This window comes from Myodes glareolus, chromosome 12, assembly GCF_982192425.1.
Source record: "Myodes glareolus chromosome 12, mMyoGla1.1, whole genome shotgun sequence".
NCBI lineage: Eukaryota > Metazoa > Chordata > Mammalia > Rodentia > Cricetidae > Myodes > Myodes glareolus.
Window position 1 is genome coordinate 9,161,898 of NC_142037.1, and position 13,269 is coordinate 9,175,166.

The window sequence follows — 13,269 nt, forward strand, 5'->3', positions numbered from 1 at the left end:
TGACACCTCACCTAACACTTAGAGATCTGGGGTGGGTTCAGAGGAGCTCATAGCACCATCTCATTTTGTAGATGTCATCAGAAAGGCCGACATCCCTGGGGCACGGCACTTGTCTCCCCAGTGGACCCAGACATGCAAAGAGCATGACATTCACCTTCAATCTGTGAGGCCTTGCCCAACCTCTTGTTGTCTGATGGTTCATATAAACCAATGTCAGGTAAATGAAAAGTGAGCCTTGTACCTTCCAGCGGTTTCAGGGAAGACAGGGAGTTCCACGTAGCTGAAGAACTGAATTTGCCACGGGATGGGGTGGGAGCCTCAAGCTATTACCCCAGCATTTGTCAGCATCCCACGTGGAGGTAACCCAAACCCCTGAACCTATATACTCCTAAAATATATTCATCCTGATTGACTATGAACTTGAGTGGATCTGAAATAAACTAAGAGACAGGCCTCTAGATAGGTCTGTAAGAGCATACCTGCCCCACCCCAGGGGACTGTAGCTCAGAGATAAAGAGATGTGGGGGTGGGGAGCAGAGCTGCTGTGGCCTGCCTGCCTTTGCTTCTTACTGGTACTATATCACCCTTAGCTGACATCAGAACTCAGCTTCTCTGGCCGTCTAACATGAACTAAAGGCCAGTGGCTATCCAGGACTCCCCCAGGCCTTCAGCCAGTTCAGGGCTACGAAGGCATCCATCCATCTTTGTGAATGAAGCAGCATCTGGTCTCAGGGACTCGGTGGGAGGACCCGAGCCAGCTGTCCACCCAGACACAACAGTGGGGGCTTATATCTAGGGTATGCAGCCAAGGTGTTCAATTCTGTACCATGCCCCCATCGTCATCTCGTTAGTCCCCCAAACTGCTCAACTGACACCCACAAACCAGACAGTAACATATGAGCCCCCACAGACTCAGCTATGAGCCGAGATCCAGGTCTCCACTACTACACTTCCCAGTGGGACTGGACTCCTCTCATCTCTCCCCTCCACTTTCAGCTCTGTCATCTTCTCCATCACCTATAGCAAACACACAAATACACAGGGAACAGAACAAGGTTTGGTCAACCAGATCTGGGACCTCAGTGAGTAGCAGCCTCTCTGACTTAGCTCTGATAACTACAGCAATTCCTAACAGAGCCCTCAAGACAAATCCTATGTTGTGATAAACCAGGAAGATCTAAAACAAACTAAGCTCTGTGGAAAATCCTCTCGATTGCCACTCAAGTGAAAACAGTTTCGGGGACTGGGAAGACAACTCAGTCAGTACACTACCTTCTTAACGAATATGAGGACCTGAGTTTGACTCTCCATAAGCCTTACGAAATTGCCAAACACAGTGGCATACTTTGGTAATATCAGTGCTGAGGAGGCTGAGGCAGGAGGATTCCTGGGACTAGCTGGCTAGATGGTCTAGATGACAAGCTCCAGGCCAATGAGACCCTGCCTGAAGTGGGTATAAATAAGGATTCACCCAAAGGCTATCCTCTGGCTTCTATACACATGCCCCCCCCCACACCTCCTAGTGATTCTGCTGCTAAGCTTGGGCATCACACACTTACTAAACCTAAAGGAATCCCCTCTGGGTGAAATGCAGGTGCCTCCTGCTGGCCTCTTTCCTGAAGTAAGTGAAAGCAGGGACCTTGTCACTTTCAGGCTTCCTGGCCAATCAAACTAATGCTCTGGAATCCTCCACTAAGGGTCTGCTTTTTAGGAACCAAGGCAAGCAGGGAAGACCAGGCTCAAGCCCCAACTCCTCCAAGAATCTCCCCATTCCCTGCTAAGGACTGCACCTTCCCCAGAACCATGCCTTTCCTGCTGTATTCCACAGGGACTGAAAGCCAGCTTCCTTCTGCCTCTCTCATGCCTCTCTGAGTTCTCCATTCTCTCTGTGTAGTGGCATGTGTGAACTTGTGAGCATGCTCCCAAGTGACTTCTACAGTCACTTTCTCCAAGAGGACAAGGTGCTCTCACAAGACTAGATAACATCATGAATTGGCTTCCCCAGGATACAAAAGACTGTCCAAGAGCTGGGGGTAATGTAATTCAACTGGTCGATAACTTGCCTGGCATACACAAGGTCCTGGGTTTGATCCCAGCGCTGCAGAAAGCAGGCATAGTGCATACCTGTGATCCTAGTACTACAGTGGAGGAGTGAAAAGGATCACAATTGCTAGGTCATCCTATGAGTTCATGGCCAGCCTGAGCTATATGAATACCTGTCTCTAAAGAAAAGAAATTAAAATAATAATAATAATAAAGGCTGCCCAGGGAAGAAAATGCTGAGATCACAGGGAATACTCCTTGCTTCCCTGCCGACTTGATTCCTCCCACAACAAGAGCCAAGTTACTCTTTTCAGAAACCTTCCCTGGAATACAAGGAAATCCTTCAGCACCTCGCCTTCTCACAAGCCCGAGATTCATCTCTCTAGTTCATGAGAAACCTCCCACTACCTCCATCTGCAGGAGCTGAAGGTTTCCCAAACGCGGCCAGGGAGTGTCTCCCTGCTCCTTAAGGCCTCCCTCCTTACTCAAGATGAGAAATGAGAGACTACTGTGGGATTGGATCAGGCTGGACGGGGAGGGGAAACAGAAGCATGGGGTGCACCGGGGAAGATCCTCACCGCTGTTACAGTGAGGACAGGGAATCTTCAAAATTACCCCCCAAGACGCCTCAGCAGAGGGGACACTGTAGCTACCAGGCCGTTGACAACAGAAGCCAATGTAGTGAGTAAGCCCTCAGACACTTAGAAAAAATACAAAAACACTTCCAGGCAGAGTGTGGTAGCCCTATCCTGGATTTATGAAGTTGAAGAAGGAAGACTGGAAAGTGTGGGGCCAGTCTGGATTACAATGTGAGATTCTGTCCCTAAAAAACAAACAAATAAACAAACAAAGAGACGGACAGACAAAACATGGGCTTATATGTAGCTCAGTTGGGAGGGTACTTGCCTAGCACACACGGAGCCCTGCATTTAGTCCCCACACTAGCATACACTGCATATGCTGTGTACACCTCTAAGCCCTAGCACTAATAAGTGGAGACAAGAGGGTAAGATGTTCAAGGCTGTTTTTGTCTCCAAGATGAACTCACAACCAGCCTGGGACACATGAGACACTTGCATGGGTTCGTGTTTACTGTCAGCTTGACACAAACTGGAATCGCCTGGGAAGAGGGAACCTCAACTGAAGACCTGTCTTGATCAGATTGGCCTCTGTCACGTCTGTGGGGAAATCAATTATTGATTGATGTAGAAGGGCCCAGCCCACTGTTGACAGACTATGCCTCAGGCAGGTATGAAAAAGCTAGCTAGCAGCAAAAGGGACAAGCACTATGTAGCATTCCTCCAGGCCCTAGCCTCTGCTCCTGCTTGAGGTCTTGTCTGACTTCCCTCAGTGACTGACAATCACCCGGAAGTGGGAGTCCAGTACACCCTTTCCTCCCCAGGTTCCCTTTGGTCCTGGTGTTTATCACAGCAGCACAGAGCAACCTAGGACAGTGCTGTCTCAGAAACAAAATCGAAAGCCTCTGCCTCCAATCTTAACCTACCAAGGCCTTCTCTGTTGAACACAACTTGCTCTTTTCCACGGTTTCATCTTGAGGAGATGAAGCAGAAGTGTGGACATGATCTCTCTACTCTAAGGACCTTGTTTTTACCTTTCCTAAGGTCTACAAACAAAGACAAATAAAAGTGGGTATCCACCATCCTTACAGGCACCCCCCACCCTGCTGTACCTATGACATGCTCTGCCTCTCGCTGGACAGCACTGGGGCAGCAGGACTGTCTAAACAAGGTGGGCTGTCTAACTACAGGTGGTGAGCCTTAACCTAGTTTCCAATGGCCATATGCTCAGGAATCTGCACCCCTGCTGAGTGACCAAGCATGCTGACACAGAGTCCAGACCAGTGACTCTATTGCCCTCAATGAGAAGACATCTTCCTTGCCCAAGGCCTCTGGGGAAGGTACCTTTGATCATAGGGAGACATTAAGGGACCTGTTGTCTACTTCATCTGGATTGTCCCCTGTAACATCCCAGCTGGAAACCCCTGATCACGGGTAGTTACAGAATCAATTATATAAATCAATTATAAATAAATCGTGTAATTGAGAAACTAGAAATTGTACTTCATTTTAAGGCATTTAAATGTGCATAGCCACCTGGTAGTAACTTCATATTGGCCCTCACAGCCCTGGGTGCTGCCGGGTCTGGCTATAAAAGCTAAACTGCTGCTTTAGGCAGCTTGCCATATGCCAGGGGGGTAAAGCCCCAGCCTCGTATACCCAGAATGATCATAGCCGTGCCTGTTATATGAGGTCACACATTTCCTTACTGCTTAAGGGAGTGGGCGTGGAGCAGAAGCAAAAGAAAAGCAAACCTTGGTTCCCGTGAGTTTGAGAGGATTGACCACAGAAACACAGCCAGCTCTTGCGTGAAAGAACTGGGCACAGCCAGTGCAGGCTGAGCTTGCAATGGGACATACATCAAAGATTTGCTCTCAGGCTGCTCATGACTCTCAAGAAGCATCTGGGGACATTGCTGATCCTCAGCACAAGGGCTAACTTGCCTTTAAGTTCAGCCCATTGAGCTAGGTATGATGCCTGTAATCCTTGTACTCAGAAAGAATTTGTAACTGCAGAGAGACCTCGTCAGAAACACACAAATCCCATCTTCCTGCTCAGGCGCAAATGCCGACATAAGCAGCAATGCTTTGGGAGGCAGAGCCTCTCTCTAGGGCCCCTGTAAGATCATACATGCTCCTTGGAAAGGTGACACCGCCAGTTCAGAGTGACAGTGTGAATGTGACTATAATATCCACGAGGGATGAGAAAGGCAGCAGGACACAGGAAACAGAAGCTTCACCTTACCGGCCTATTTATCCTGACAGTCCTGTCCCCGAAGAGCCACACCCGTAGTCAAACTATAATGCCAGACTCTACAGTGTGTCCTTCTTGAGCTCTAGACACCACAAGAGCTAAAAACGTGCTCTTTTCAGATGCTGAAGTTCTGATCCAGGAAAAGGAGAATGTGAACCTTACTTATAAATACAGTGTTTTACAGATGAGCAACTTGAGGCCACAGTGGAACAAGACAGTCCGTGAGTCTGCTGTGATCAGTGTACGCAGCAGCAATCATACACACACAGAAAGAGGTAGAGAGGCAGAGAGAGGAGCGGTGGAGGGCGATCCATGAAGAACTCTAACATGAGAATTGCTGTCCTGAATCTCTGAGAGCACATGGCCTTGCCAAATCTCTGATCTTGGACTTCTGACCCCCAGAACTATGAGACACGTTTCCGTGGCCAACGTCCCAGACTGTGAGACATCACTAAGGTAACCCAGGAACACACACGCAGCCCATTCTTGGCACCTACTTGCCTCTGATCACACTGACCTCCCATGCTCTAAGAAGATCTTTTTTGTCTCCTACCCTGAAATCCAACTGCCAAGGTACCACCACCTGCCCTACATACTACTTCACACCTGGTATGAAGCGTTCAGAAAGTGAACAGACCAGAGGGATGTCAATCCCAATCCGAGCTGGATGGGAAACTAAGGCATGCTACTCCCCCTCGGTGGGTCTGTAGCAGGAATGCACAATGACCGGAACCAAATGACCTCTGTGAGCTCTCATGTCTAAAGGAGTAGAACACAGGGCAAAGGTCACACACAGAAGCTTGGGAAGACTAGAAAGTCACCTGGCCTTCCTGCCAGCACAAGTCCAGAGAGCGAAGACAGGGCTGGTTTCATTCTCCTAGGCTCAGGAAAACATCCATTTCAGCATGGAGTGGCTACTTTGCCAGGACAACACACTACCCCTGTTGCAGAGGACAAACATGAGGGGTCAATCTCAAAAAGAAGCTTTCGGGGAGCTGACCAGATTCCCAGAGTAGGTACTCCATGAGTGATAAAGTAAAGAAACACGCCTCCCACACCCACCTCTCTAACACCAAAGCCGGACTTTTGTTGATAAGAGAAAATGAGAATGTCATCAACAGAGGAGGACCTCACATATAATCAGATGGCAGAACTGATGTCCCGTGCCATGGACACCCCACCCACTGTCCCTATTTAAGACCTAAACCACAGTCCACCCACTGTCCCCCACAAGGGAGAACTTACCCACACTGCTGAGGGAGCTGCTGCTCTCCGAGTCTGAGGGCATGATAGACAGGACACTGTAGGTGGAGCCTGGGGAGAGAAAGGGAGACCAATATGTCACTAACCCAGAAGGGCCACTAGTCCACAGCCCAAGCTCTGTCACATCATTTCGCTGAACCAGGGCTGGGACCCTGGATTCCAGGTCCACAGAGAGGTGTGGTAGGCAGTATCTGGACTGGGCTCATTTTGTCCACCTTTCTTTTTCACACTCACACCCTGCTGCTCTAGATCTGATCAATGGGTAGAGGAAGTCCAGTCTGCCAGCCGCCTCCTGTCCCACATGACCATCTGAGCTTCAATCCCCAGAATGCATGGTGGAGGAAAGAAGCATCTCCACCAAGCTGTCCTCTGACCTACACACACATGCACATATTCACACGCACACGCACGCACACACACACATACACACACTAATAACAATAATAATAATTAGTAAAAACATGGCCATAAAGATGGCTCAAAAGGAAAGGGCGCTTGCTACCAATCCTGACCTGAGTAAATCCCCAGGACCTATAGTGGTATTTCATTTGTATTTTAATAAGCAAAGCTTGCTTGAAATCAGAGAGTAAAACAGCCCCACTTATAGACCAGGCAGTGGTAACACACACCTCTAGTCTCAGTAGCCACAGTAGTTTGCCAGAGAAACCGGGCAGTAGGGATGCATACCTTTAATCCCAGCACTAGAGAGGAATATAAGACAGGAGGAGACAGATCTCAAACACAGTCTCATTCTGAGGATTCCTGGAGGTAGGATCACCATTTAGGACTGAGGTAGAGGTAAGAGCCAGTGCTGGCTGTTTTGTTTTTTCTGACCTTCAGACTGATCTCCAATATCTATCTGTCTCTGAGGGTTTTTGAAAGATTTGTTTGTTTGTTTTTGTGTATACAGTATTCTGCCTATTTTATGCTGCAGGCCAGAAGAGGGCACCAGATCTCATTGTTGATGGTTGTGAGCCACCACGTGGTTGCTGAGAATTGAACTCAGGACCTCTGGAAGAGCAGCCTGTGCTCTTAACCTCTGAGTCATCTCTCTAGCACTTGTCTCTAGGTTATTAGACATGCTACAAAGTCCCACATGGTGAAAGAAAAAAATGCCCTCCCCATATACACAGAATAAATGTAATATGATTTTTGATAATAAAAAATCAAGTTACTCAAAAACTTACAAACAATTCTAAAGTCACCAAACAGTGAGTAGCACATTTTGTTTGGTGCCCACACACACTATAAGGAGGACAGGAGCACTGGGAGTAGGAAAATGTCATTAATGTACTGTGTGCACGCGACCATCAAAACCAAAAAATGCTTAGTTTCAAATAATGCCAGGTGCAACTTGCCAACCTCAGGAACAACCTACGGACTGAGATATTGGGTGGGAAGCACTCAGTATGCTAAGAAAAGCACCTGGTCTGCTGGATCCTGATGCCAGCCTGTGTGAGGAAGAGGTTCAGCCCCACATAAGGCCCCTTGCATCAGTGACATTTCAAACTAAGGAGTAAAAAATAAGTGTATGTATTGCTCTCTAAAGTCAAAACTGATACAAAATTAAAGGACAAGGCCAACCAATGCCACTGGCAGAGTACACTGCGGGGAGGGGATTGGGTGGGTTGCAGAAAAGCAAGTCAGGCAGAGGTGGCAAAAACAGGTATGAAGACGATGTTTTGTTCCCAGAACCAGGTGGGTGGGCACAGGTAGGAGATTGCTGTAAGGGCTCTGACGTGAGAAAGTTGCTAAGAAACACCCAGAGGCAGAAGGGGACAGATTCTGAAATTTCTCTTCCCTTCTTCCACCTCTTTTCCTAGGACCCCAAGACCAATGTTATCATAGAAGAAAAAAAGTAGAGAGAGAGAAAGAGATGCAGTAATGGAGGGGGCATAAACAGGGAAGGGAAATGGGGAAGGACACTTGGGGCAGCAGGCATAATGAAGAAACCTCCAGAGGACCAAAGAGCATCTCAGAGGACAGAGGAGACTGTGTAGGGGATGAGGTCCACCTATGAAGATAAGAGGCATCGAATATAAAGGCCTGGAAGGGAGCCAGCTGGCCTGCTTGTCAGATATCAGACAAGGAGATGAAGAGGGAGGAAAAACAGGACAACATATATATACTGGGGGTGGCAAGAACAGGCCAGTGGCCAGCAATGGCCAGTGGCCTCATCACTGAATTTTCTAGCACCTAGAGGAGTTTGGGTGTCCAGCAGGAAGGGGTGGGTAGGTGTCTGGTCTTCTAAAAGGACCTATGAAGTTGAAATATGTCCTCTGGCATCGCCACAGCAACTGATGATGCTGTCTGCAGAGAGAAGGCAGCAGGGGGACACAGCGCTCTCCTGGCATGACTGTCACAGGGCCATCTGCACATCATTTGCAGGACACTGGAGCCAAAAATATTCCACCTATCTCGGAAATTCCACGATCCAGCTAAAAATGAAGAAGCCTTGTTCAGGCTCCCATATTTCAAGACCTAGTGACCCTAGCCTAGAACTGAACTACGCGACTGAAGCTGACCTTGAACTCCCACATCCCAAGGGCACCACCACACCCTGTCTATGCAGTGCTGGGGACTGAAGCCAGAGTTCTTGTGCATAGTGGGGCAACCAAGCTGTACTCCCAACTCTACAACAGGGTTTTGCTGTGCATTTCGGATCTGTGCACTTCTGCATTAGAAAAAGGTACAATGCAAATCTTTCTTACTTTCTTTTTATTTTTAGTTGGAATATTGATTACACATATTTATAGTGTGTCATGTGATATTTCAACACACACACAGACATGTTACATATTGATCATCAACATTGCAGGTGATGTCCATCACCTCTCATTGTTCCCATTTCTTTTTTCAGTAATTTTTCTATTTTGAGGTTATAATAAAATCACACCATTCCCCTCTCCTTTTCTCCCATCAAACCCTCCCATGTTCCCTCCTACACCTTGCTCTCAATTCAAGGCTTCTTTTTCTTTACTTGTTACATATGTGTGTTTGTGTGTGTATACTGCACAAATATAACTTGCTCTGTCTGTATGTTACTGATATGCAAATTTTAAGTCCTTTCTTTTACTGTATGGTGTCCTTGCTGTCAGACACAACCAGGCCATCCATAGATGGCCAAAGAACAAGACTCTAATAAACATACTCTGGTTCAAAACTAAGGAGCCATCTTTTTAGATTCTGTCTTTTTTCTCTATGGGGACCAGGAAGGCTAGCCAGCCGCTATGTGGTAGACTGTTTTGAAATGATACCTCCTTGGGAAAGCCAGCACAAATAAATGCACCCAGTCACACCCTCATAAATCTATGTTCCACTCAGTCCAGCTTGGCATTTCAGCTTGTACTCTGCAGTCACCACTGCCAGAAAGGAACACTTGCTTCCTTCTCTTACGTGCATCCACAGTGTCCCATCTTCCAGTAAAGCAGTTCCCATCCCCCAAACACACACACATCGCCTCCTCCCCACGGCAAATTCCCACTGCTAATTAAGGTTGGCAGATGCCCTTCGTCCTCCCTGCCTTGCATCCTCCCTAGCTGGGGGAGTACATTTCACATTTCTGCAACCAATACATTCTGTTCCTCTTCCCTGCCCCCAAAGTCCTGACTAGGCTGTGTGGCCTGCCTGGGGCACAGTGACATCTTTATTTGCATCTCTGGGCATCATCCTGGCCCCTCATCACAGACGGTTGGCAGGGCTTCTTGCACTAAACAAAAGACTAAACAAGGGCACTGTTTTAACAATGTCCTCAGAGCCTTGGACATCATTAGGGGAAAGGACCCAAAGATGACACTGTCTGAACAGTGTTTTGTCTTTATAATTATTGTCTTCAAGGCCCTATGTGTCAGGACTGTTAACAGAAGGCAGGGAAGTTAGTCCCCTCCCTTGAACTAGTCACACAAACACAAACTACACAGTGTCCTTTCAAAGCTGATAACTTCCTGAGGAGTAATTGTCAGGTGTCATTTCCCTCTGGGGTTTCACAATCAAACCTGAAGATCACCAGGAGTCCCACCTCAGTTTCAGTCCAGCATACTTAGGTGTCCTGTCTAGCCCCACCATCTGCAGTAGCCATAAGAATGTGACAATTTGCTTGAGGCCCAGAAGGGATTGTTAAAGCTACCTGAACTGTAACGTACCCTAAAAAGCTTCTGTGGAGGGGGAACACTCTTTACCCAGAAGCCCATTGGATACCATAGAATCAGCCCAGCTTTCCTCAACATTTGCGATCCAAGGGCCAGCCTGTGAGATCCTAAGTAACTAAAAAAAAACCCAAATGGCATACATGGAAACATTCCCACAGGAGACAAACTTCAGATGGATATGTGAGCTTGAGAGTCATCCACGGAGGTTCTCTACCATCTGAGGAATTGCTTGGGGACCTGGTTAAAAGGTAGATGAAGGTAGAACCTGAGACTGCATTGCTAGGAAGCTCCAGGACATGTGGCCATAAAGTAGTGGTGCAGGGACCAAGGGCAAGAAGCAAGGCTAAAAAAGAGAGACAGGAGTGGACTGCAGATAGGAGCTTCCACAAATGCCCTGGGGGAAGTAGGTACCTCTGGGAGACAGCTGACCTAGTGACACTCTGGGACTGCTCCTCCACAAGCATTATCTGTGTCCTTCAGAAGAGGTAAGGTCTGCTGATTCTGTTTACAGTGTGACTCAGTCCTACTGGGTCACCAAGACCAACTTCAAAAGAACTTCCAAAAGTGTGGTGATAAGGGAACGCCCCAAACTCCCAGGCCCCTTTCAGCAGCTACAAGGGCCAGGGCGTTCCTTTGCACCCTCCCCCTCATTCACCTGGAACTGTAAGGGCTCAGTGAATATGCTTTCACTGTGGAAACTCAAAACTGCTGAGCCAGCATACAGAGATCCGCCTGATCACCAGGTATCCTGAGACAGCATGGTCCCAGACAGGTTAGCCCCTACCACTCCATCACAAGGAATGGACTTGGTACTCTCAGGAAGCTCTAAAGGCCCAAGACAGCAGGTATTGGCAGCAGCTGCCTGCCCCACCCTGCTGGCCTCCTACAGCTCACACCTGAAGAACTATAACCCACGTGTCCAATCATTCCCAGATCCACACACGTCCCTGCAGAGCACTGGGTCCGGTGAGAGGAAATAGGCTCAGAAACTCCAGAGGCTGCACACCTGCTAGGAGGGTCAAGAAAATCTTTCCCATCTGAGCCTGTAGGCCAAAAGAGATAGTAGTGACTAGTACGGTGACCAGTCCCAGATCCCCTGAGCTTATCTCCCCAATCCTTAAGATATCACCCTTATCTCATCCTCGGGTTCTCTGTGTGTCCACCTGCACCCGGTAACCTGGGGATGATGGGAATGCTTCCCTTGTGTAGGTCCTGTGAAGACCAATCGAATTATAGAGTGTCTGAAACAACACCTGACATGGCCCCAAGCACAAGCTGCTGAGATTAGATTCTGGTGAACCAGCCTGCAGCAAGCCCTTCCTTCCCTACCCTTCTCAACTCCTGCCTTACCTAAATGGAAGACTGTGCTGGTGATGAAATCACAGTCCATAAAGAGACAGCAGACTGTGTAGCACTCTCTAATAGTCAAGGATGGCAGCTAATGGGTCCTTAGCCTAGTAAGCATGCAGACTGTGCACGTGTTGGCTCACACTGCAGACCTGGCTTCAGTTAACACCCATAATGACCCTGAGGTGGTCATTAGGTTCATTTTACAGAGGAGGAAATCAAGGCTGTCTCAATCACTCAATGAGTTTAAGGGGTAGCTATTAGGGGCAAACAGGACACATGTGCTACCCCTTTGAATCGGAGTGCTTCGGGCTCTGAGGTAGAACATCACCAGCGCTCACTGGAGCGCCACTCTCGTCCTGTCTATGGAGATGAGGGAAGGGTGGGTAGTGAAAGCCATGGTTAACTCCTGTGGTGCTGGATTAGGAAAGCCTCATGGAAGGCAACCCCTGTTCTAGCTGTACACACTGAGACCCAGCAATGGAGGTCAACAAAACTCGGGTGTTTCAGGGAACTAGAGGGGTGACCATGGAGGTATCACACGCAGACTAAGGCATGTCAGTCTAGAAGTCCGTGGGACTGGAGAGATGACTCAGTGATTAGGAGCACTGGCTATTCTTTCAGGGGACCTGGATTCAATTCCCAGCACCCAAATGGCCGCTCACAACCCACCCGAAACAACTGGATTTGTACATTAGGGTTTGTCATACAGAGAGGTAACACAGTCTGAGGACAGGTACCTTCAGCTTGACAAAACTGCACAGTAATGGTGCTTCTCTTTCCCGGGCTCATCATAAGGGCTATTAATCTAATTTGCAAAAGTGGCAAGGTGTCCACTGCAAAGACAACCCAGACAATGGAAGCAGGCACCGTGACGTGAACAATGGCACAGAGTAACGCGAGCACAGTTTGCTTGAAGCTCTATGCTGTAGACATTGACTCTGGAAGATGGGACCCCAGGAAACTCGGAGGCCAGTTCTGTGTCTCTGCATGTGCTCTCCAATCTGGAACCCATGCCATGAAACAGGAGAGAAAACAAAGCATGCAAAGCCAGAAAGACACACCCTTCTTATTTGCTAGGCTGGTGGGTGTGGAGCATTTGGTGCCTGTTTTACTGGGAAGAAAGGTCAGGTCAGATAGCCGCTTCTCCACCAGCAGAAGGTTTGTGGACAGCACAAGCAAGAGCCTGGGAACACTAACTCCTTTCAGAGAGTCTGAGCTTTCTGTGGTGGAAAGGGCCCACTACTGTCATCCAGAACCAAGGAGAGACAACCTTTAATACTGTCTTCCATCATGAAAACAAGCCTGGCTTCCTACTGTCACTGTTGACTGGCATGGGTGGTATATTGGCATCCAAAAGGTACCAGAGGTACAAGGCAGGGTTTGGGGGCTTGGCAAGAGGAGGCTGTTCCACAGTTATGCTTCAGGGGAGGCTGGGGGCAGGGTAGGCCAGGTATAGGAGTGGCTTGCAAAAAGTCAAGACCATTCATTCATTCATTAGTGATGTCTGCACCCAACCTGACTTGGACCAGCCACTGGAAGAGCCTGACCACAGTACCACTGCCCAGCCCTGTACCACACTCAACGTGGATGGGGCAGAGCATGACAGCCAAGTTCCTCTGGGCTCGGGACAGCAC

At 48.4% G+C, this 13,269-nt stretch overlaps 1 protein-coding gene across 4 annotated transcripts in view; it reads right to left on the reverse strand.

Moving 5' to 3' along the window:
* Positions 1-13,269, reverse strand: part of Dlg5 (discs large MAGUK scaffold protein 5) — a 136,120-nt gene that overhangs the window by 88,376 nt on the left and 34,475 nt on the right. For all 4 annotated transcript variants that reach the window (XM_087911944.1, XM_048426457.3, XM_048426458.3 and 1 more), the window contains exon 2: positions 6,120-6,188. In XM_087911944.1, coding sequence (XP_087768070.1) covers positions 6,120-6,188 — 69 coding nt within the window. The remainder of the gene's footprint in view (positions 1-6,119; positions 6,189-13,269) is intronic.